The 26,201-nt window shown below is 37.5% G+C and overlaps 1 protein-coding gene across 16 annotated transcripts in view; it reads left to right on the top strand.

Annotated features, from left to right (window-relative positions):
- Nucleotides 1–26,201, top strand: part of ITSN1 (intersectin 1) — a 136,325-nt gene that overhangs the window by 83,984 nt on the left and 26,140 nt on the right. For all 16 annotated transcript variants that reach the window (XM_065066825.1, XM_065066884.1, XM_065066842.1 and 13 more), the window contains 8 exons: nt 3,837–4,081; nt 5,781–5,940; nt 6,762–6,967; nt 7,647–7,729; nt 9,878–10,044; nt 16,446–16,491; nt 22,010–22,131; nt 25,338–25,455. In XM_065066825.1, coding sequence (XP_064922897.1) covers nt 3,837–4,081; nt 5,781–5,940; nt 6,762–6,967; nt 7,647–7,729; nt 9,878–10,044; nt 16,446–16,491; nt 22,010–22,131; nt 25,338–25,455 — 1,147 coding nt within the window. The remainder of the gene's footprint in view (nt 1–3,836; nt 4,082–5,780; nt 5,941–6,761; nt 6,968–7,646; nt 7,730–9,877; nt 10,045–16,445; nt 16,492–22,009; nt 22,132–25,337; nt 25,456–26,201) is intronic.

Genomic DNA, 26,201 nt, shown 5'->3' on the forward strand with positions numbered 1-26,201 from the left:
CTGCAGAACTTGTGGTCAACATTATAAGAGGAATTCCAGTAGTCTCAAAATATCTAGATCAAAGGCCTAGAAGTTGAATAGAATTAAAATGGTCTTTTATTCGAGAGATGGTTGAACAAAACAAACGATGGTACTCTGTTTAGCTTTGATGAAATACTTTTTGTGGGATTATTAGCATTTTGCTTTGTATGTAGAGTGAATGTCTACTGTAAAACAGGGTGTTTCTTCGTAGAATCATAGAACCATTTTTGTTGGAAAAAACCCTCAAGATCATAAATTCAAACCATAACCTAACTCTGTCACTAACCCATGTCCCTAAGAGCCTCATATATATCTGTCTTTTAAACACTTCCAAGGATGGTGACTCCAGCACTTCCCTGGGCAGCCTGTTCCAATGCCTGACAACCCTTTCTGTGAAGAATTTTTTCCTAATATCCAATCTAAACCTCCTCTGATACAACTTGAGGCCATTTTCTCTCATCCTATCACTTGTTACTTGGGAGACGAGACCAACACCCTCCATGCTACAGCCTCTTTCAGGCAGTCGTAGAGAGCAATAAGGTCTCCCCTCAGCCTCCTCTTCTCCAGGCTGAACAGCCTCCGCTCCCTTAGCTGCTCCTCCTCAGGCTTGTGTTCCAGGCCCCTCTCCAGCTTCATTGCCCTCCTCTGAGCTCTCTCCAGCACCTCAGTGTCTTTCCTGTAGTGAGGCCTCTGTGTGTACTGCTGGTGACACACAAGCCAGGCCAAAGTGGAGCAGGGCACTGCAGAGCCAGCCCTTCTGTTGACAGAGGCACTAACTGGACCTGTTGCTTTCACTGCTAAGAGTTGTGTTGCTGTTACTCCTGTCACTTGTGTTCAGTTGCTGGAAAGAAGTAGTTGTAAGCCATGGCTTTAAAGTACAGCTGAATAAATAAAAAATAAAATCACACACACTGTAATTAACTGTTCAGATGTACGTTTGAAATCTAGGTGTATTTTGGAAGAAAGTAATCTGGGGTAGCGTGTTATAGGGACTTGTGGATGGTGGGTGTAAAAATGTGAGGAAGCTAGAACAAATGAACTTTAAAAAAGGTTCAGATGAATTTATTTTAAGTTCCATTACTGTACTACAAAACCAGATGCAAATTATATTTTATATGAATAACTGAGAAACCAGATTTTTAATGAATTATAGAGTTAAAATTATCCTTCGAAGTGCCTTTTCATGAGTATACATAGAAAACTTAATTGGATTAAATAAGCATAAATTTGACTATTCTAGTAGACTTTTATTAATTATTTTAGCTAAACTGTCTTCTAAAGAGACATTAAATCTATTGTATTTAAAACCCTTTGGTAGTTTATTTTTTTTCCTTTACTTGCATGAAACATTTCTGTCTCAAAAATCACAGTGGTTTCTGCATGACTGTGATTCATTTCAAAGATGCCCATTTTTAGAACATCGCTCTGAAAGATTTTCGGCTTTTCAGTTCCAATTCTTTTGTATGGTAGTGATTCTGGTTCATACCTGACCGACTGAATGAGAGCACAAACTATGTGACTATTATTATTGTTTAGATTACTCAGCTTGGCATCAGGTGCTGATAATCCATTTCTCCTTCTCTCTCCAAGATTTACCCTCTGCTGTGACCTTCCATCACTCATACTGCTGCTTTAACAATCCTTTTCAGTGCTGCAGTGGAAATTTTGCTCTGCACTGCAGTAAAACCACATTGAACCGGTCAAGCATGTAGTCCATTTATTTCTGGGTTTGCTTGGAGTTAATAGGGATTGAGACAGAAGATGGACCCGACAAAAAGCATAAATAATGGATTGTCTTGCACAAAAAGAGGGGTGTGGGATACAAATTACAATAGGAGGCAGTCACAGAGTCGATAACTGGCTGAAGGCAGTGTGATCTATCAGCAGCTCAAATGAGTAGTCCAGGGACAACCAGAGGCAGAAGTTTTGCTTGGGTTTGTGACTTCCGTGCAAAAGAATGGTCGCACTTCTAGTCCAGAGCAACTAGTTTGCACCATTGCCACAAACAGATTTCTTTGGCCTCTAATGGTTGTGGTGTTTTGGTGGTGGTGTGGGGTGTTATTTTGGGGTTGGTTTTTTTTTGTTTTGGGGGGTTTCTTTTTGTGTGTGTGTGTGTGTTGTTTTTTTTTTTTTTTTTCTCCAAACAAGCAGCTGATTGGGTTATGTTTTGTTAAAATTGATGAGGTGAATTCCTAGGTGTGTTTCCAACTGTAGAAGCATCTAGCTGAAGACACTGATACATGCTATTTTTGTATAATGTCATATACTGAAAAGTCCTTTGACTGAACAGGATGCTATTTATTATTCCTTAGCTCATGAAGCATTCTGTTATCAACAAATACCTCACACTGATAATGAATTTTTAGGAAATCATGTCAGGTGATTTAGAAGTGCAAATGTAAGCATCTCTGACTACTGCGATGTTACCTGCCACAGTCAACTCTCGAGTTACACTGTTGTTTGAAACTGTTATGTAGTTTGAAAAACTGATTGCTACTGGCTTTAAACAGATGAGAGAAAATCTTGCCAAAAAACAGCCAATGTGTAGGGTTGGCCATCTGACTTTTGATTACTGGCCTGGTTTTACTGCTGACTTGACCATTGCTGGGGAATCTGTAGCTGTGCACAGCAGATCCTTTTACAAAGTAGGTGTTTATTTACATGTCAAAGATGCAAGCTCTATTCATATGTAAAAGGTTGCTTGAAAACTGAGATTCTGTTGACCTATCAAACAGATTAAATAGCTGGAACACCAAATTTAACAAGATTATTACCAAATGCAATTATTGTATTTTTTTCTTCCAAAAAGTTTGTGCAAGTGACATTGCCTTGGAGGTATTTAGCCACCATAGCAATTCACCAGGGGTAGCAACAGAGAGTTGCTTTTCTTCTGCAATTCTTGTTGAATGTCATTAGTTGCAGCTCACAGAATTTGAACTGAGCACTTTTGTTGAAATAGCAGATCAAAACAGTAGTCTATCAGTAGAGCTTGGAGAGCAAATGTGCAAAATGTTTAAGAAAAGTTAACAGAAAAGTGTGACATTTGCAAAATCATAGCTTAATGTGATTATAATAATCAATAAGTAAGAATTAAAATACAGCTGCAAATAGCCCTGTTTCATCCAGTCCTTTATGGCTTGGCAAAGATACCAGAGTGAGGGGAAAGAACAGAGGCCTGCAAATTTATGTATGAAACTTTACCATTAAATTGTTTTGTATAAATACATTAGCAAATCTGTGGATTTGTTTTGAATTGTTCGGTGGATGTTGTTTTCAATATGATGTGATTTTTTGGTTGTATTTTCTGCAAGAGAAAATCTAGGAAAACTTGTTAAAAACTGCACTTGGTATTAGTTAAACCAGAAATATCAATATTTAAGGGATTTCTCTAGGACTGACTTCTCCTAAGTGTGCTGTATTATGAGAGACTTTCAAGCGAATGCTTAAAACCCCATGCTTGGCTTATGCACTGGGGCTGAAACAAAACCTTTTTACCTCATCACCAATAAATCCTTTTGGTTTTGGCTTGGGGAGGGGAAAAAAAACCAAAGCACCAAGAATTGCAAAGCGGTATTGCCTTGCAAAATGTTCCCTTATCTGTTAATACACCACAGAAGAAATAGCTGTGAACACAATCCTCCAAAGGTAAATTAACAGCAACAAAATTCTACATATGTGGAAATTGTCTTTGTAATGAAGTTGTCATGTCTCTGTAACTCAAGAAAGTTTATTACAGTGGATGAGATGGATTGTTTTAAGTAAAAATTCTGTTTGTATGTTATGTTTCTTAACTTTCTAACTTAACGCATCTACAGGTGGATGAAAGCCAGACTGGAGAACCAGGGTGGCTTGGTGGAGAACTGAAGGGGAAAACTGGATGGTTCCCTGCAAACTATGCGGAGAAAATACCTGAAAATGAAGTTCCAGCTTCTATAAAGCCAACAGTTGAGGCGACTGCCGCACCTAAAGTTTCTGTGCATGAAACCACTACATCGCTAGGAACTTCTGCTTCTACAGAGTGCACTACAACTGCCAATAACTGGGCAGACTTCAGTTCAACGTATGTTTGGATAGTCGTTATCACCTTAAATGTGGTGGAGTCCTTTTCAATCTATTTGACTGTGGTGGCAGTTAACACAGAATATCAGGACTGCAAAATAAAAATAGCTTGTTTGAAGTAAAATATTTCTTCCATAGTAAACAGTTAAAATTGCAGCACTGTGGAACTTTAACCATGTTCCCATCATATCTGCCTGAGCAATGTAGGAAGACGCATCAGGTGGAAATCCCATGGTGTTCACCTTCCTTCTCTTAAATTAGTTAACACCAAACCTCACTGAAGGTTTCCAACTTGGATTATGTAAAATATGGTAATATGACAGAGTTAACAGGAGAAGATTTTTTAATTCCTTACCACAACATTAATAAGGCTGATAAAAGTAGAACATGTGCCCTTGCTTAGATATCTTGTTAGATCAACTGAATGCTCTGTGCAGTATTATCAACCCTATGTAAATGGGATTGGGTGATTGTCTTATCTTTTGCTCATGTAACATGTTTCTATAAATTAAAATCTAAATATCTTAGTACAATATTACGGTGCATAAGATGTTCTACTTCAAAATTTTCATCAAATAGGTCACAGTAGCTTTTCCAGTTATTTAAACTCTTCCTGTTTCATTACAGTCATTTTTCTGAGTGGGGAGGGTAAGACTAAATCTTGAGGTTCCTGGAGATGTCTGGCACATAGTGGATTTTACTGCTTTGAATAAATCATACTTTTGGCAAGGCTGCTTCTATTATACTTTAGCTGGATAATGCATGCTTTCATGCTTTTCATAAAATTTAATATTTGGTTTCAATACAAAGCGAGTCCTAGAGCATTTATACTATAATACCGTCCTTGCCATGATGTAGTGCTTAGGGATGGTCGTGGCCTTCGGACACTATTACAATCTATAATAAGTGGACAACAATTGATTACTGCAACTAATAGCACAAGCAAGAGGCAAAGGAAACTTAGGTTTAAGAGATGTGCTTTGTTTACGCTCCTAGAATTCAGGGGATTTTGTTCATTTAAGTGGGTGTTTGGAGGGAGAGATGTGGATTATGAGATTTAGGAGGCATTTTAAAGGACAAGAGATAACATAAAATGATGTTGCCCAAAACTCTGAAGAGCTGAAAGAAGTCAGTAGGAAAGTCAGAAATAATTTTAAGTGAAGGGAAAAAGGTAAAGGTTCGAGTGACTAGCAGCAACATTATGTATAAGGGAAAGGGATGTGAAAGGTCAGTGACATGCAAGTGTGAAGATTTCAAACCAGTTTTGAAGAGAATGATTGGGTTTTGTTGTGGTTTTTTTTGTTTTGTTTTGTTTTTTGTGTGTTTTTTTTGTTTGTTTTTTTTTTTTTTTTAAGTTACCTCTTTCCACTGTGTATAATACAGACTGCACTACTTGAACTTCTCTTGTATTTGGGTACAGATAAGAAGATGAAACTAAATTACAGGGAAAGCTGGCCTTAAGTAACAATGGCAATCAACTGTATTTAGAGATGGAATTTTAAAGATAAATTTATTGTTAGCCTATATTTGATTGTAGTACTTCCACCTGAGAGTTATGATGCTCATGGATTAGTCCATTAAAAGAAGTTAACCTAGCATGTAGGAATTTTTTCTTCACAGTCTTCCTGCATTGATTTCTTTATTCAGTTGAAAGCAGTAGGAATTATGTTATTTTCTTTTTTTTTTTTAATTTTTATCAGATGGCCAGCAAACAGTAGTGAGAAACCAGAGACTGATAACTGGGATGCCTGGGCAGCTCAGCCGTCTTTGACTGTTCCTAGTGCAGGGCAGCTGCGGCAGCGATCAGCCTTCACTCCTGCCGCCGTTACAGGGTCATCTCCCTCTCCTGTGTTGGGTCAGGTGAGCACCTATATTTGTTAAAAGTGTTCTAACTCAGCACGAATGTTTGGAAAGCAAAGTATGAACATTGACCATCCATTAAAACTGTCCCCTGAGATAGGTAAACTATTTCAGTTCAGAGTCGACATCCATTTGCAAAATGTGTAGCAGAATTTAACATGAGGCAGTTTCTGTTCTGCTATCCTGTGCTGTTTTTTTTTTTAGACTTTAGTGGTCCGGTCTTAATGTTTTGGCAGGATGCCAGTTTGGGGTCACTTCCGTGGGGCTTTCCTGAATCATATGGTGGTAACCTTCATTCCAAAGTGGATTATGTAGTTAAGTGGAATAGCAACGTCAAAGCTTCACATGAGATGAATTCCGTCCATCTGTTAAAGCATTTGCTTTTCCTCAACTGAGCAACATACTGTTCTTGTAAGCTAATGTGTTCTGAAAAATGCTAAATATCTTCCAGAAAAAAAAAAAAAAAAAGAATTTACGAGGAATAATTTGCAGCAAAGCATCATCTTCCATAAAGTTTCAGTCCTGCCAAAATAGCTTCATGAAGGTTTATTATATGTATGTCTTAATTGTAAAACTTAAACTTGTTAAGCAAAACCCCTGATAATCTGGCATTGTATTGATTATGTGCTAACAGAGAGACATTTAGGAAGACTGTAAATGTTTCTGCTATTCCTTTGTAAGTTTAATTGACTTATTTTGCTTTATACAGTTGAGGGAGAGTCTTATGTGTTTTGGTGCTATAAGAATATAATTCCTTAAGCAGCTTTCTTTATGAAGGTGGTGCATGACTGACTTCTCTCTCTTTTTTCAAATTGCATTAGGGTGAAAAAGTGGAGGGGCTTCAAGCACAGGCTTTATATCCTTGGAGAGCAAAAAAAGACAACCACCTGAATTTCAACAAAAATGATATCATCACAGTTTTGGAGCAGCAAGATATGTGGTGGTTTGGAGAAGTTCAAGGACAAAAGGGGTGGTTTCCTAAATCATATGTGAAGCTTATTTCAGGCCCCATTAGGAAGTCAACGAGGTATTTTATTTGCTTTTACTGTACTTTACTTCTATATTGTAATAGTTAAATATGAAGAGTTACACACTTAAATTGTAAAGTTTAGGATCTACTCTATAAAAATGCCTTTTTTTTTATTACTCTCTTGTGGGGGGATTGACTTGCAATCCTTGTAATTTGTATGAGGAATAAGAAAAGTGACCTCAGTTCTACTTGGGTCATGCATCACCAAAAAAAGACCTAATGCTTAATGAACAGTTTTAATTTTATGTGATTGCATCTAAAAAATGAGTGTATCGAATTTTATGAATAACAGCTATGTAAGTCGTAGCTTATCTTTCTGCAAAATATAAAGGTCTACCTCAAAACTTAATCACTTGGAGAATGAAACAGTCAAAATCTGGTTCTGTGTAACATGAAGGTAACATTAACATTAGTAATACAAATGGGAATTATTTTAGGTTTGCTTTTTTTTTTTGTGCTGTAGAAGAGGAAGTGCAGAAACTTTTGTATTTCAGGTAGTTAACTAAATGTAGCCGTGACTGGCCATTGTACTTAAAAGCTTTAATTTGCACATTTACTGTCACTTCTTTTAAAATGCAGGGAATTGTTTATGGATACATATGCACTGTTTTTCAAAATAACAATATTTTTTCTGAACATATTTAATTTCTTAAATAACCGTTCTTTTCTTCTAAAGCATGGATTCTGGTTCCTCAGAAAGTCCCGCTAGTCTGAAAAGAGTAGCATCACCAGCAACAAAAGCAACTATGTCAGGTGAAGGTAAGCATTTAAAACTGAATGGCATTAATAGTATTTAACTATGTAAGTAAATAGAATAAGTATGCTTATTGCCAGAAACAAGCTTAGGATTAGATCTTAGTATTTTAAGATAGGCCCTGTTAAAATTGAAGTGCAAATCAATTTATCGCTAGAATGATTTAAAATTACTATAGTAAGAATTTATATACATTGTGTATATAGAAGAAATAATTTCACATGCCATTATAACATCTTCTGTAGTTTGTGCTGTTTCTTGTGTAAATATTTTGGTAACAATTCCTGAACTTTTTGCAGAGGCCCAAATAAGCACATCTGTACATGTACTTCGTGATGTCAGGAATTATTGATAAATATCTCAGTGTCACCCAAAGTTCATTTCCAATGTTTCATAAACATTGGTTAAAGAAATTGCAGTCAGTTATAGAATGCTGTGATCGTTATGGTCAAGGCTACCCCTCATTTTTAAAGATGGAGCCTGGGGCACAGACAGGTAGTTGTCAGGCCTCTGAAGGATTTTAAACCACTTGTGTTCCTGAGTGCTGCCACCCTTCAGCTGGAGGTTCACCGACTCTGTGGGTGCTCTTAATACACTTCAGTGCAGCATAAGCTGGGTTAATTAAAATCCCAGTCAAAGTAAATCAGTGAATCTAAATATAGGTTACAAATGATCATTTGTATACAATCTCCACAGCACACCTTAAGTTTTTTAACTATGGTTCTACATACAATTTTAAGTGAAAGAGTCTCTTCGGTTACCAATGTATTTAATTTGCCAATGGCATGAGCACTACAGAAATTAAAAGGAGGGAATGGTAAAGATCCGTGTAACAGTGGAAGTGAGATAATCAGTTATTTCAAAATACAACTTGTCTTGCTCACTATATATTTGAGAAAAAGCAATTGTATGAATGCTAAGGTTTTTTTTGTGAAGTATGAGATATCTCAGGTTATATGGTTGTATTGTAAAGCAACACAACTTTTTAATAAAGCATTTCAAAAAGCTCTATCTTTAAGAAATAATAAAGCATGGATTTAGCATCTTATGGTTACATTTAAAGGATTAAAGAAAAATTCCATGTGTATAGCATGCATTATGGAATTTAATGTGTGCGTTTGTGTGTACATACATGCAAATAGGTGGTTTATGTTCTTCATCTGGAGTTGTCAGACAAACCATGTCCTGGCTTTCATTAAGGGTAGTAATTGTGGTTTGGATGCTTACTAAACTTCCCTGAGCTAAGCTTTTTGGTCAGATTTGGTGTTCAAGCAAAGAGAACAATTGCCAGATGCAGTAGAATACTTGAACATTTTTGTTATGTATGTATGAAATTATTCCTGAAATATTGTCAGCTGCTCTTAGGTCCAGAGTTGGTCCTAGAAGCAGGGGATATAATCTTCAGAAATCGGTTTTGTGCCCATATAAAGTGTGATAATGCTCAGTTAAATAAGAATGTATCAAGTTGTTTAGACAATATTACTGAATTGTCTGAAATTCTTCTTTGTAATCTGTTATGTGAAACTTTTTTCTGTAGTTCTGTGATTGAATTATGCATTACATTTCTCAATATCAGTCTACTTTAGTGTTTTTTCACTTGAATACTAAGTAGTTGGCTGTGTTTTGACAAAGCAGAACGCATTCAGGCTTTGTCTTAACATTTCCCAGCCATCTGTTGCATAAGATGCAATGAGATGTGCGCCCTTCATGCAAAGCTTCAAGTAATGAAAGAATTCATTGTAAAGGAGAGCCAAACAGCATATGTAAAATAAAGACTGTATCTACAGATATTTGGATACTAAGACTTTCCATCACCAAGACTGAAAATTCTAGTCATCAGAACAAACCAGAAACCATTGGGAAACATGTTTTCACAGTGTTTTCTGATATAAATTAGTAATTTTAATTCTACTAGCAAATTATTTTACCAAAAAAAAAAAATCCCCCAGAAGCAACATTTTGATAGGTTGTATTCAGTTCTGATAGATATAATTTTATGCATTAAATACTGAATTTTCTATTAATAGCAATTAAAAAATTGTCTTTTATCTAACCCATGGATAGACTACATTACATTAGTTAGGTTTTGCAAAAGATAATTGAGCAATTTTTCAAGTGTTCTCCCATGTTCTGTATTTATTTCCCTCTTACAGAGTATATTGCTATGTATACTTATGAGAGTTCTGAACAAGGAGACCTAACTTTTCAACAAGGTGATATGATTCTTGTGACAAAAAAAGACGGCGACTGGTGGACAGGAACACTGGGTGATAAATCAGGAGTTTTCCCGTCTAATTATGTGAGACTCAAAGATTCTGAGGTAGAGATGTATTGAAATGTAAAATTGAGCTTGGGGGGGTATGTTTTATTTGCTGTTGTAGTGATCGTTGCAAGTCAGTGGTTCATAAGGGAATTAAAAAAACAAAAAACGTTTTGCAATTCTACTGAATGTGAGATTAGAAGGGGAAAACAATAGTTGCATTTTACAACATAATGTCATGAGTAACTTAGTGGAACATATATTAAAATGAATCTTGCCTATGTTAACTATTAACTTAGCAGTTTTGTAGAGACAAATCAGAATAACTATGACTACTTTGTTCCCCAGGTAAGTTTTTAATGACTGACTTCTATCTTACTGCCATTATTTTAAACAAAGATATAGAGAGTAATATTTCAGTCTATTATCTTTTTTTCCCCATTATCATTTTCTTGCAACTAGGGAGAACAAGTTTTGCAACAAAACAGCTGACTACTATATTTATTAGAAAGTTCTTGACTGAATAATAGAGGTTCTGTTTCATCTGAATTTTATCCTGGAATAATCTGTTATAACGTATCTGCATTACATTTTTTTTTCTTTCATTTTAGGCATTCTAAAGAAAGGTGTTTTCTCATTTACATTGCTCATCTGTTTGAGAGGTTAATTCAGCTACTAGTAGGAATTAGCTTACAGTCATAGTGGAATACTATACTAATATTTTGATGAGAAAGAGTTCTTGTTTTTGTCTCTAACAGTAATAGGGGTTTTAAAAGTAAATAAATAAGTAACCATTACTGGATTTTTTAGAAATCCAGGTGATAAGGCTTTCTCCAAAAATCTTGAATTCTGTCTGTGACACAACTCGAAAGAGTGTGTCTACAATGCAGAGCTTGAGACGAAAAATAAAACCTGCAGTGAAGTACGTAGCTGTTGAAAGCCTTTATAATAATAATTTTCTGGACAGTAGAGAAATTTAAATAATATAATTTGAGACAGGATTTAAAAAAAATGTAATTGATATTTAGTATTGCAGTCTTTGGAAGAAATAGTTCTGTAATATTGCTTTCAGAAACATTTTAGAAACTTTTCTCATCTGTATCTTGTATCGTGTAACCATTTTCCTAGCACTACTAGTTTGAAAACTTATCAGCTTTATATTGGAGAAGTCCTGTCTCAGTTTTGATTAGCAGTTCTGTTGTGAGGTACACTTTTCTATGCACATTAAGAATATAGTTTCATAGAACAGAATAATAGAATCGATTAGGTTGGAAGAGACCCTTCATATCATCAAGTCCAACCATAAACCTGACACTGCCACGTCCACCACTAAACCATGTCCCTAAGAACCTCATCTACATGTCTGAAGTACCTCCAGCAATGGTGACTCCAGCGCTTCCCTGGGCAGCTTGTTCTAGTGCCTGACAACCTTTTCCATGAAGAAATTTTTCCTTGTATCCAATCTACACTGATTTATCCTGGCACAACTTGAGGCCATTTCCTCTCATCCTAACACTTGTTACTTGGGAGAAGAGACCAACACCCTGCATGCTACAACCTCCTTTCAGGTAGCTGTGGAGAGTGATAAGGTTTCCCCTCAGCCTGCTTTTCTCCAGGCTGTTTGCCCCAGTTCCCTCAGCTGCTCCTCATCAGACTTGTGCTCCAGACCCCTCACCAGCTTCGTTGCCCTCCTCTGAACTCTCTCCAGCACCTCAATGTCTGTCTTGTAGTGAGGGGCCAAAAACTGAACACAGGATTCAAGGTGGGGCCTCATCAGTGCTCAGTACAGGGGGACGATCACTTCTCTAGTCCTGCTGGCCACACTATTCATGGTACAAAATGAACATATGTAACTCAAAGTGAGTACAAATATTGTCCTACCTGCCACACTTTTGCTACACTGTCTTTCATCTACCCTGTTAATAAGCCATTTCAGGACACTAAGGAGAGCAGAAATCTAGTCTAGCAGAAGTAAATACATACTTCTAAGAAGCTACTCTAAATCAGCTCAGCAAGGGTTAGAAAAATGGTAGTACCAGAATCGGTATGGGAGGAATATAGTGAAGGAGGCAAGGTTGCCTCAGTATGGGCTTAGATTAACTTTAGCTGGTTTTGAACTGCATTCTTAGCTGGCTTTTTTTGTTAAATGCTTCATTGTAGATCCAAAGCATACCTTATGCTTAGTATATTATTTTAGATATGTCTATGCTCATTCCTACCTTTCCGCTGTGTCAAATCTAGTGACTGTGGAGCAGCAGATACAGCTAGATCAGGTCCCAGACTAGAAGAGAAGTACTCAATAGTTTAATTGGTAGAAGCATTGTAGCTGTAGCTCTATAGAACCCATCACAGCTGGCTAGCTTGTCTTTTTGGCAATTAGAGTAAATTTTGTACAGTATTAAGTTGTGTTGTTGGACAAGGCATAGGTTTACCCTGACAACAGAGCTCAATGAAAGTCCCGACAAGAAATTCTAAACTGTATGTCCTCAAGTCCAGCAGTTTGATTCTTGGCTGAGTAGTACAACATTCCTTTGGTTGTGGCAGTGGAGATGTTTGTAGGTTTGTATGAGGGAATTTACTTGGTTGAGAAAAAGCATGCTCCTTTTTGCTGTCTTGGATGCGGATTATAGTTTGACCCTGCCAGTAATTCTTCACATAAATTAAAAGAATGGCTACTTGTCCTATGCAGGTATAGAAGCAAGTGTATGGATAATTGCCTAACCTGTGGAATATCTTGTGATCATGAAACTGTGCCCTAAGTATTTGTATATTACCTGTAAGTTCGTATTGTAGTTGATGAGAGGGAACTTGCCCTGTCAGCCTCCTAAAACCATGTGAGGCCTGTTTCACAGGCAGATAGTAATAGTTGCTCATTAGTTAATCTTACCTACATTATTGTTAATGTTAAGTTTCCTTTGAACTTTTGTGAAGGAACTGATTTTGTTTTCTCTTAAGATATTCTTAACAGAATTTGTATTTGGATGTACAGCGCTGCCTTTTGTGTGCCTTTAAGGACTGGATGGTTATCATGCCTAATGAGTTATAGGCACACATATAGGTAATTGTTCTTTGTAGGGAACTCAGAAATAGACATTTAAAACTGAAAACTACTTTTTTTATCAATAGATAGGTCAAAAGAAGTGCTCCAACTGCCCTTTTTGCTCGTGAAAATCACATCTTCAGATAAAATCTTGGTGAGAGAGGGAGAAAAGAGCACAGCTCGTGGAGATCTTGATATCCGGGATACTTATTTTCATAAAGTGATTCATAAAGCCCACAGGACATATTTCTTGTTCCAAGTGGATAATTGCCATTACATGTACAGTGTGTTGCTCTTCAGCTTGTTCACAGAGCCAATTTTTACAAAGGATTTCACAATAGCGGCTGGCTGTTAACTTTCAAATGTGCTGCTGTGCTTGGACAGCTGGCTTATTGTGGAAAACATTACTAAAAGAGTGAATTAATTTAATGCATTCTGCACTATTGACATAGGCCCAAAGAAAAAATTAGGCAGTGCTGATCTTTCAACAGCAGGCACAGAGTTTTAAGAAGTGGCTGAAAGCCTCAGAATATCAATGGTTTATGTATCACAAGAAATTTTTTTGAATCTGTCCTTCTTTACCTAGTCCCACTATACCCATTGATCTAGAGTTGCTAAATCAAATATTTCCTATTCCTTAAAGTTTCAACTTATTGACAGGGTGAAAGTCTATGTTCTTCAAATAAACAATGACACAGGTTCATGGTCCGTTCTCAGAGTTTTCATTAGATTGAGGTAGATGGATACAGATCTGTAGCAGGTTTTTATTCTACTCTGGCTTTCTTGAGACTGGTGATAATTACCTCTGCATAAGGTATAGAGGTCATACGGTGGACTTGAAAACAAAAATTTAGATGCTTTTAGTTACGAAACCTTGCATAAATGTTCTGAAAATAACAACAGTCTGAATGTATTTAATCTGGATTCTAAGGATCTTACTGTACAACGCAATTGGCAAGTCTACCGCTGTGTCTTATTGAATTAACACAGCAAGTTCTGCTCTCCTGTTTCAAGACACTTTATGACTTATCACAAAATGTCCTCAAACGCGGTTTGTGTGTAAGGTATACAAAATGGTTACAGAAAGGGGGCAAAGATTCAGTGACACAACCTGTTTTATCTGTCACTATGCTCCTAATCTGGCAACATGAATGTTGACCAAGTGATATGTTGAAGGAATGTGTTCTCTGAAGGTCCGAACACTTGTTCTTTATAGAGAGGGGGGAGAGTGTTTCCGTTTCAGAAATGCTTTCCAAAGCAGAATTAATTCCTGATATTACCATATCAGTGTAAGTTGTCACCTTTGGTTCCACACTTTTTAATCTTCCTTACTTCAGACTGTTCATGAATTTGCAGTCACTTTGTCTGGACCATCTTCTTCTTGTTCCCAGACCTGAGCTTAGTCTTTGTAGCTGATCTCAGCGTGACGCTTTCCTGGTTCACTTCTTTTTGTTAATATAGGTCATAGTGGTTGTAGAGAAAGGTGCAGCACTGCAGAGAAATAAAGGAACGTAGGGAAGAAAAGAAGATTTCCTGGCCTTGTAGATAATAACTATAATCAGTCTTTTACAACGACAAGAAAGTAGGACTGAGACAGCAGTATCCAAATATTTAGCTTAAAGCATTCACTTTCCACAGTCCTTCGCATAATTTTAATCTGCAAAATGTAAAGGAGAAGCATGTTATACTAGGTGTGTGTAAGGTGCTGTAGTGACAAATTAAAAAACAAAACAAATTCTTCCCATCCCCGTTCTTATGTTCTGATACCAGTTAGAGCTGGTGAGGTGGGCAATGCCAACTCTGCTGGGTTTTCTGCTGTTATTAGATGGGGTTGCCTTGACTAATACAGCGTTGTGAGGTGCTGCAGTTCAGTCTGAAAGATCAGGCTTCTTTAGTAGCTTTTCTGAAAGATGTTCAGAATGTTGATGTCTTAGAGCAGCTATGTAATCTTCAAGACAGATTGAAGATCTAGCTAATAATGTATTTTATAGAAGCATTCAAAACCAATACACATTTTTTAAATGACCCTTTTCTCTCAGTAATTTAACTATTTTTTTAGTTACTCCTTATCTTAGTTTCTGCTAGAATCTCCAGGTTTTCAAAGCATCAAGTTAAGTGGAGAATACTGAGAATGAAACATAGAGGAATTAGGATTCTGTGGAAAACTTCAGGTCATTTGATATAGGCTTCAGGTTTGTAAGGAGGATCCTAAAGGAGAAGGTGAGGGGACTTGAGAGGAAGTGGTGTGACCCTTGCTTGAAGGCAAGAGGCTATTTATGGTCATTTAACATTTCTGACCAAAGTACAGTTCAGGTTTGTTACGTTGCTCTTATCCATATCAAACCTTTTTATTGCAGAAGACAAGACTAGCACCATACTGGAAGCAACTAAATAATTATTTAGTGGGCAGGGGGAAGCTGTCCTAGACAGGGATGGTGAATTAAAGGGTTGGAAGGTGACTGAGGAAGTGGGGCATGTAAGACGCAGAGTTGAGACCACACACTGTTTTGAATATATACTAGTAGACTTGTGAGTGCATTAAAATAAATAAAGATAACTCTTCCCAAATTACCAGTGGTCTCAAGGGAAAATAGGGTTTTTTTCCCCCCTAAGAAGACAACTTTGAATTTGTAAATTATGAAGGCTTTTTATGTTAAATTTCATCTTTCGGTATCGCTGTTTTCCTGTATGTAACTGAACTAATTTCGCTGCTTGCTGGATTTCCTGTGTCTGTTCAAAGGCTTTTCTTGCAAATCTCCTTGGCCTGGATGATGATGATGATGATGTTCATCCCTTATCTCACCCCGTCTAGGTTCAGAGGAAATAGCTACAGATAGATATCGCCTTGCTAACCAGCATCCTATGCTCTCACTTGGACACAAAAATGGTGGTGGGACTTTTAATACTGCAACACACAGCAGCTACAAAGTTCAGATGACTCATCTGCAGTGACTACACTCATATGAGAAATTTTAGAACCTTAATATGCACAGTATTGAAATAATTATGTCCACTTAGTTTTTAGGCATATTTGCAATCCAACTTTTTGTAGAGTTGAAAACTACTACTGTTGTTTTAACTTGACAGAATTCACATTCTGTAGATGTGCAGATTTACAATTCAAAAGTTATGTAATTTGGAATTACATTGGTATTTGCTGTCTGTGAAAGGAAGAAAAGTTCAGGAAAGAAGTCTATACATGTATATAGCTAGTCATCCACTTCCATACACTGCTGGGTATTTATTCCTATATATTAATTGTTATCTAAAATATTAAGGGTTTCTGCAAGAAAATAATCTGTCTGTGAAAGTTTTTTACTTGCACCGTTTTCAGTGTGTTAAGCTGAAGCATAGTATATAATTTTCATATATTGGAGAAATAAATATTAATGCTAAACTTCATCTTACTTTCTGTTTCAAGGCTCCTGGAGCAGCTGGAAAAACAGGAAGCTTAGGGAAGAAACCTGGTAAGTCATATATTATGGCAGTACCTTATATTGGTTCTTAAGTTCAGTGGCAGCAACATCTCCATGAAAATAAATTGGTCATTTTGTAGTAATTTGCACTGATGAAAACTGTTGTCTGTAATAAAACAATGCGTAATATGTCAATCATTCTATCTAGCATGTATCAACCACTAAATAGCATGGAGCTAGAAAATAAAAATATGCTTGCTCAAAAATGTATGTAAACTTCATGATAGCTTGCTGAACAGAACAGTGAAAGCCTACAAAAAGCCCAAGTTTGCCATTGCATCTGAAAATGAAAGTGCACATTCTTACCCTGTGGTTTTACAGCATTTTGCCCGGAATGCTGCACAGTATGGTGTACACGGACTCTGTGAGCTCCTGTGCCTGCTTCTCATTTTCAAGAGCACATACCTTGTATCCATCTGATGTATTAGTAGATTATGGCATGTCAAGCCTGGCCATGGTGCAGATTACTTTTTGCCTAGAGAGAAGTCCCCTGGCTCTTGAGGTGGAGGGGGTTGTATTTCCAAACAGCCATTTTATTTTCAAAGATCATTAGAAAAGTGTATTTTCTGCTACTATCAGGCATTTGTGAACTTTGCAGAAGACACCTCTATTTTCCTTCAGTGTGTTTATTTGTTTTTGTGACAAAGAGATGACTTTGCATTGAGCTGAACCAAACTGAATAGGGGATGCTCCATGCTTCTATTCTGTCTCTTTCTCTGAGGCTTGTTCAGTGCACAGTGAGGTGGTTCAGGGATGTGATTTACCAAATCTTGCCTTATTTCTCTACACATACATATGCATGTGCATATTTTGTTTTGTGGGGAGGTTTTGCTTTGTCTCCCTGAACTGCTTCACTGTGCGTGTAAAAGAAGAGGGAGAGAGTAGATTGCAGCACCCCCAATTTCATTTGTCTTGTTTTACTTTGACACACAAATGATGGGCTCCTCTTGTCAAATCTTACTGATCCATATATGGAGAGAAAGGCTTAGAAGTAAACTACTCCTGCCTTTTCTAACTTTCATTTGCATGATTAAAAACAGTTGTGTTAATAGATACAAAGCTTGAGAGAGGCAGACAAGAATAGAGATCTGGAAGTGATAGCTGGTAGGAATAGCGTGAAGATACTGGTAGGTCTGGCTGCTTTTTCCATGCGTGGGACAACAGTGGATGGCGAGACTTCAGCCTGCAGTATCAGCCTTATAATCACCCCTCTCCTGTATTTGAACTTTCAGTGGACACTGGGGGGATGTTGACAAAAGGTGTGTTCAGAATCTTTGGGAGTTTAAGAACAGTTTGGGAACAATCCTGCCTGGTTTTCAGCAAGGAGATTCATCGATGTTTGTTCTATAAATCTGCTGCAAGTGCTCAGCCAGTATAAGTGAAGTGCTAATGAATAAGGTGAAATATTCCTGTTTATTCTAAAAGCAGCAGCATGAGTTGGTAACTGTGTGTTGAAGGGCAAAGGAAAAGAAACTGCTCTCTACAAATTTAAGCAGCTATATGATGACAATTATATCTGTGAGAAGGCATTTATTTCTTTTTCTAAATCTACCTATTTTAATAGAGGCCACATTTTTTGGCCTGGACTGTAATTGAATTGGATCTCTTCTCAGTAATTCAATACTTAAATAAAAATTAAAAAGTTTTTCCTGGAAGGAAAGCTGTTACAGTTTTTCTAACATTTTTGCTGAGTTGTTTTCTGTAACTTTTTTCTTCTCTGTGACATGCAAGAGCTGAATTTTAAACTTGTAATTTGTATCATAACTTATTTAACACACAGTCCACAGTAAAAAGTCTTTAAACTGCTAGTTGGTAAAAGAGGATAGCTGATGCTTGGAGCCTTGTAAATCACCTTTTTGTAGAGAAAAATGAGAAATTTCTTGTTCTGAGAGAGATGCAAAGTGTAAGATTTTGGCACTCTTGGAATAGTTTACTTAATATTGTAATTACCATGGTAGTGAGAGAGGTTTATGCCTGATTTAAAAAAAAAAAAATTGACAAACTCACACTGTTAATTTGTTTGCTTGTGTCCATTTTGTCTTCCTGAGCAGCTCCAGGATGGGGGAATTAATGTAATTCTGTGAAAAAACCGGCAAATGCAGAGAGCTTGCAGACTTTCTAGCAGTATAACTGTGTTTCCTGACAAATATTTTCATTGCTTTGCCTTTGTATGGGGCAGCCTGTGCTGCTGCTGGCTTTTGTCTTCGTGAACCTTGCTGCTCTCCTGTTGTCACTTAGCGTATTTTACTTAGAAATTCTGTCTTCTGCTTTCACACTTCTTGTGTTGAGTTCCAGATCCAGGTTTAAAGCATCTCTCTAATGCTCAGCTACTGGCTTTTTTATCACCTGTTTGATTCTACCCCTTCCTGCCTGTGCACCTCTGTGTGCCTCTTCCCTCTCTGAGTTATCGAGAGAGAGGTTAATCCTGCATGTGTCATCATTTGCAGTGACTTCAGATTGCTTTGCATCTCACTGCTTCTTCATCATCCTTATGTTGTTCATTTACATCTTGAATGTTTCTCTGGCCATTTTAAATTTTCCTAATCATCCTTGTCTTCTAAATTTTAAGTAAACCTTCTGATGGTTTTCCTGGCAGTCTTCACATCACTTTGTTGTTTCTTCCCTGCAACAAAACCTCCCTCTGTTTCAAGGGAGTTGGCTTTGTGGCTTCCTCTGCCTACCACTGCCTTTGCAATGATTGCTCTCTTTCTCTTCTTTACCAGCAGATCCCCCCTCCTTTCCCAGCCCGTGGGTGATGTGTTGTCACTGAGTGCCTTTGCTGTTTCTCTTGGCCAGAGGAACCATAGAATCGTAGAATAGTTTGGGTTGGAAGAGACTTTCAAAGCTCATCTAGTCCAGCCCCCCTGCCATGAGGGACATTTTTAACTAGATCAGGTTGCTCAGAGCCCCATCCAGCCTGGCCTGGAATGTCTCCAGGGATGGGGCATCCACCACCTCTCTGGGCAACCTGTGCCACCCTCATTGTAAAATATTTCTTCCTCATGTTTGGCCTGAATCTCCCCTCCTTTACTTTAAAACCATTACCCCTTGTCCTGTCATAACACACCCTTCTAAAAAGTCTGTCTCCATCTTTCTTATAGGCCCTTTTTAAGAACTGAAAGGCCACGATAAGGTCTCCCTGGAGCCTTCTCTTCTCCAGGCTGAACAACCCCAACTCTCTCAGTCTGTTCTTATAGGAGAGGTGTTCTAGTCCTCTGATCATCTTGGTGGTCTCCTCTGGCCCCTCTCCAACAGGTCCGTTTCTTTCCTGTGCTGAGGGCTCCAGAGCTGGACACAGGATTCCAGGTGGGGTCTCACCAGAGTGGAGCAGAGGGGCAGAATCACCTCCCTCGACCTGTTGGCCACGCTCCTTCTGATGCAGCCCAAGATACAGTTGGCCTCTGGGCTATAAGCACACATTGCCAACTTATGTCCAATCTTTCATGCATCAGTACCCCCAAGTCCTTCTCCTCAGGGCTGCTTTCAATCCCTTCATCCCCCAGCCTGTATTGAAACTGGGTGTTGCCCCAGCCCAGGTGCAGGACCTTGCAATTGGCATTGTTGAACCTCATGAGATTTGCGTGGGCCTGCTTCTTGAGCTTGCCCAGGTTCCTCTGGATGGCATCCTGTCCCTCAGGCATGTCAGCTGCACCACTCAGTTCGGTGTCATCGGTGAACTTGCTGAGGGTGCACTCAATCCCACTGTCTGTCATTGATGAGATATTAAACAGTACTGACTACTGTTCCCTGTACAGACCCCTGAGGGACGACGTTTGGTGCTTGTTGACAGAGCGGGGCAAGTAGAGCCGTGCCCAGCACTGTGTTACTCACTCAGTGCAGCTGCCCCTGAGAAAGCTGGAGACCATTTATCTGTATTTGCTCCCTTCAGCCTCCCTCAGTCCCTTTTGCTGTTGCTGTGTTTGCTGCTAGTTTACCGCACACTCCCTGTTGCGTTGCTTTCTGATGCTTTGTCAAGGAACAAACTGATGGCAGGACTGACCTTTTTCTGCTTAGTCTTCCAGTGCCAAGTTTTTAGTTTGAAAATGTGATGAGTGAAAATAACTGATACACGTAACTTTTTAATCAAGATTTTCAAGTGAAAGTTGAAATCTCAAGCAGTATATCGATCTGTGATCAGGTAATTGCTGAGATGCAGTTGAGACACATTTCTGTGACCTCATGCTACTGGCTCTGCTGTGGGCTTTTTCTAGGATGGTCTTAGGCCACAACCATAACTAGTCAAAGTCAGTGCCCACATCAGCTCTTTGATGGTCCCAAATTTTATTTGTTGCATTGCCAAAGAAAAACTTCATTTGTCTTAAACACAGGATCAGAATTTACTATTCCAGGAAAGATTTTCTTCATTAAAAAAAAAAAAAAAAAAAATTCCCTATCCCTCTTCAAAAAACAATCCCTAGATCGTTCTGTGTAAGAAGAATACTTAAGTGATGAATGACTGTGTACTGGTATATTAAAGTGGAGTTTTCAGCAGTAACAGCACTACTTTTGTGCTGCTTTGGATGTCTGAGACCCTTTCAACTAAATGAAAACTAACAAAAAAAAAATTGCCCCTAGATTCCCCTGAACTCTTGACTAAGAAGAGGCTATGTAAATGTAGCAGCCGAAAAAGCTTAGCTTACCAAAAGCTAAAAAATTCCCAAATCTACAGTCTTTTGTTTACAAAAAGTTCCCAATAATAATAATAGTATTAAATATATTCTCCATCACTCTAAATGTGATTTAATGACATGTTAAACCTGACTTAAAAGTTTTAAGGAGGACATCAAAATACCCATGCAGCTTATAAGCTCCTGTCAGTTCAAATTGGTTCAAAAATGCGTTAACCCTGCCAGACTTTGGGGTGACTGTAAAATTGACTAAAAGTGCATTGTCTGCTTTGGCTTATTTGATGGAGAGAGCTCACAGTTACTCTGCATCAGATTCATGCCTGGTAGGTGATCAAATAAGGCACCGGTTTTGTATTAATGTTCATGTAATTAAGATTTCAAAAGAAATCCTATTTATTATGTTTCTAAAACTTTTTTTTTTTGGTCTAGTCTAGTGGTGAAAATTTTTCTGCAGGCTTTCATTACTTTGCGATTCTATTACTGTAACGACTTCATTGTATTGTCAGCGACATGTATCTCTTTTTAGGGAGCTTAGTCTAAACTGAGGCTACAAAAATGTATTTTTTGGAAAATAGTATTAACGACACTTTGTTTCAAGAGCTATATAGCTCTAATGATGGTCATTATTCTTCTCTATTCCAAATATTTTTATATACTCGCCTTAGACCTGCTGCACCTCTGTTTTATTCCTGTAGGACTGGGAACTTCTGATTTGTTTTATAATCAGCATGTTTTCATGAAAATACATAAATAGATAAAAATTTTATAGAAAGAAATTCAAAATGGTTATGCTATGGCAATGATAATAGCAGAGACTATGTTGTATAGAATGTGTTCAGGTGTTTCCAAATTAACCTCTTTTTTCCCCCCCTCTTCAACAGAAATTGCCCAAGTTATTGCCTCTTACACAGCAACGGGTCCAGAACAGCTTACTCTTGCTCCTGGTCAGTTGATTCTTATCAGAAAGAAGAATCCAGGTGGCTGGTGGGAAGGAGAGCTCCAAGTTAGTTACTGTTTTTTTTTAAAATGTCACGTTTTAAAAAGTAATTTTTTAATAGTTCAAAATTATTAATGCATCAATAATAAATCATTTTGAAAATGTTCTTCAGTTAAGCATTTATGAATGAAATGCCTTTACAAAAATACACATACATTCCAGTTGTCTGAAACAACTTTGGAGAACAGCGGGAAGAAGCCGTTTTGCTTCATTGTAAGTAGGGGACGCCTGTCTCACGGATCAGACTCAGCCTGCTGTCCACTCCATTGTATCTTCTCCTGGAGAGGCACTTCATGTATAAGAAAGGAGTGTATTTCAGGGTGTATTGTTTTGGTTGCTTTTGAATCCTCCCGGCCTTGTGTCCAGTAGTCATCCTCGTGTGAGCACCAAAGCAGTTGGTGGGTGGTGAGGAGGACAGCCCTGCAACAGGAGCACACGGGGCTGCTGAGTTGAGCAGCAGCGTCTGCTCCTATGTCCCGTTCCAACTGCGACCGTGTGTATCACGCACATGTAGATCATCTGATACAGGTGCGCATTGTCACAGTGGAAGAAATACTGGGGTGTGCAGTCCTGAATATCTTCCTAAGAAGCTTTCTGAACTGCTTCAGCCAAAGGTTTGGCTATCCATTTTGTTGAAAGAAGTATTTTACAGCGGTGTTTTTGTAAGGTGGTGGCTGCTTTTTTCAGGTTGCTTAATGAATGTGAGTGTAGAATACCAGTCTGATGGCCCCACCTCTGCAGTAGCTGAATTTAATGTAGAAGAGTGAAAAGACTGGTGTCTGTTGCAGGCATTGAATAGGAGAGAGCTTTAATGTTGTTTTGGAAGATGATAGATAATAAAATATTTCAACAATTTTTAAGAGTAGAACTTGACAATTCAGAAGTTTTGATTTTTGATTCTCAATGAGTTTCAGTAGCAAAGCTTTTTTCTGTCTGGTTTTTTTTTGGTTTTTCTAGTCATGCTCTCTACCGTTGAATGAGGGTTGGGGTTTGGGGTTTTGTTTTTGTTTTTTTTTTAAACAGGGAACGTTACATGAAGAATGTAATTGATTTGATTTTGCTATGCAGGTGTTTCAACTAACTCACATGTTTTTCCCACATTACTACCTAGCCTTTTTGCCTTTCCTGGTGATGACTTTTCGTGTCTTTTGTTGAGAAATCATCTTCCAGGATTGCTTTGGTTTTTCACTCTCACTAACCTTTATGTTGTTGTTAACTTGTAACTTTAAAGAGTCTCACATTAAATGTATTTCAAAATAGAAAATGAGCTTCACTGGGCAAGAGCTGTCACTATTACCACTTAGCAGCTAATGTGAGGTTTTTTAAAACTTAATTTTTGGTTGTGTAAATACTCATTGAATATCTCATTTGAATATCTTATTATCTTGTGTATGGTTTTACAAGTCATTTTTTTTCTTTATTAGCAGTCCCCTACTTATTCATTTAGTTCTTCTGTTAATACTAGTTCTTGTTCCTTTGTTGTGGGAGCTCAAAGGCTAATGCAACAGTATGGTGAAATGGATTGAGGAATTGATTAAAAGTAAAAGCAGCAATGCCCAAACCTACCCCTTCCCCACCCCACCACCCTAAAAAAAAACCAAACCAAAACAAAAAAAAACAACGAAACCAACCAAAACAAAGAAATGAAACCACACAAACAAACAAACAGAAAAAGAAAATGAAGTAGTGAAATTATGACAAGATTTGGGAGAAGGTCACTAACATTAACTTTTCTTTATACATTTAATTTCAAAGTGGTAGATTTTTTTTAAAGTATATGTACAGTTCAGTTTCAACCTTAAGTCAATTTTGATTATACTTTTCTTACGGATCAGAGGGAAGACAGACGTGTTAAGCCTTATACATTTATAATGTTTCATGCAGTCTTCCAAAATACCTTAAAATGAATGATCTAGATACACTTTAGATCAAATACTTTTATTTTCAGCAAAGAAAAAGAGAGAGAGGAAGAAAGAGTAGTTAAAGAATAGTTTATATCTTAGGTGTCCTTTTTTTCACTAAAATGAACATTTATTTTGTTTTTAAAGGCAAAATTCTATATACCCAAAGTTCCAACCTTATCCTAGCAACACAAAAAGAGAATAAGTAATTCTAACATAGATTTAATAGATGTAGAGGCTTAGATTTGATTCAAAGTTTTAGAATAACTTTTCTTAAGTACAGATTTTTCTTCTGCTTCTATTTGCAATGATCATTGCAGTTGGCAAAACAACAGGATGCGATTTCTGTCGAATTCCTGCCCTACTTGGGTGACAGAAGCTTTATCACACTGGATGGGACCTGCATTTCCAAAATCCTGTCTCTGACCGTGACTAATTGCAGCTGCGTTATAAACCGCAGGGCTCTCAGGTGTACAGTGACCACCTGCTCTCCCAGCACATCCACATGGACCACACACACACTGAGACATGTGTGCACCACCTTTTCATACTATGTTCTCCGGTTAGATAAGCATGAGAACATCTAGTATATTTTCCAAAGCTTTAACATCTGTTAATTACGATCATTTGGACAGTACATATGCACATGGATTTGTAGTTGCCAAAGCTTAATTTTTTATTGGAATCTGGCTTTGGCATTTTGTATTCAAATCCAAGCTTTGCCAGTTTTTCTTCTTGCCATAATGTTTTGCTGTTCTTCTAGCACCTGGTTAATGTGACATATGTTTATACTGTTTGAGCAGGAGAGACTATAAAAAAAAAAAAAGTAGATTCTGTTCCTTTAGAAGAAAAGATGTCATTTGAACTCTTAATCTCTACTTAAACTATCACAATCTATTTAAATGTAATTCTTTGCATAATGAAAATGCATTTAAATGCTGCCACTCAATGCAGTAGCTAGCTTAATTTTCTGGAATCAGGAGAAATCTTTCAGAAGGATCAGGGTTGTAGTATTAATGATAAAGCGCACAAAGTAGGAACAATATTATGTGACAAATCACTCAAACTAGTAGTAGAATAACTACTGTTTAGATATATTAAGCTATTATGAAAGCTTACTTCACGTAACGTTATTATTATCATAATAATAACCTATTACCATAAAAAGCTGACTTTTTCCTTATGAAATGCATTTTTCTTATTCTAAAATAGTGTGAGTGCACGTAGTTAAAATAAATATTCACAGATTTACCTTGTCCTAGTATCTGTTGATGTGCTTAATCCTCTTAAAAGAATTGTTTCTTTTACTAGGCACGAGGAAAAAAGCGGCAGATAGGATGGTTTCCTGCTAATTACGTAAAACTTTTGAGCCCTGGTACCAGTAAAACTACACCAACCGACCTACCTAAATCCACAGCATTACCTTCAGGTAAGTGATGTAGATGCATTAATGAAGTTGCTTTTGTAATGCGTGTCATTTACAATAGGACAATGGACATTCAGTAGAACATTTAGTATCTGTTATACTAGTCACTTTTGTTAAACTCTTAGTTTGCGGTGGGGGGAGGCGGGGGGGACGGAGCTTAAGAAGAAAAAGCATACAATTGGTCTATACATTTATGTTGGTCGTCCCTCAGATATGAACTGTTGAATGTTAAAAAGCCATCTGTGACATTACACCTTGCAGAGTAAAACATTTAAATCAGCAGTCCTATTTGTTTCCACTAACTGCAATAAAGGAGTTTGTAGAGGTTGAGGCACCTCTCACTCAGACAACCTTTTATTTTTCCTAAGGTGAAGTGTGAGAAAACCACTCAAGTGAAGAGGTAGCATTTTCTCCTGAATAGCTACTTATTTTAAGGTTTATGAAAGAATACAAGAGCAACAGACCAATATATTTTTAAAGCTATTTGTTACAGCTCCACCACAGGCAATATCAAACAGTTCTGTCAAGGCATAAAGCCAGACAGAATACTGAGAACAAAAAGTTCGTTCATTGCGACTGTTTCAGTCTTAAACCATTTGGGGCTTGTGAGTTGATGTAGTACTAATTAGAGGGGATTCTTGTCAATCAAAAACACGTAGAATTGATGTATTTTATTCCATAAGCCACACGAAGACTTGATATGGTTGTCTATCATCTGTTTACATTTAGTTGGGGCTGACAGGGAACAA

The sequence above is a fragment of the Columba livia genome, chromosome 1 (genome assembly GCF_036013475.1).
Source record: "Columba livia isolate bColLiv1 breed racing homer chromosome 1, bColLiv1.pat.W.v2, whole genome shotgun sequence".
In the NCBI taxonomy this organism is placed as follows: domain Eukaryota; kingdom Metazoa; phylum Chordata; class Aves; order Columbiformes; family Columbidae; genus Columba; species Columba livia.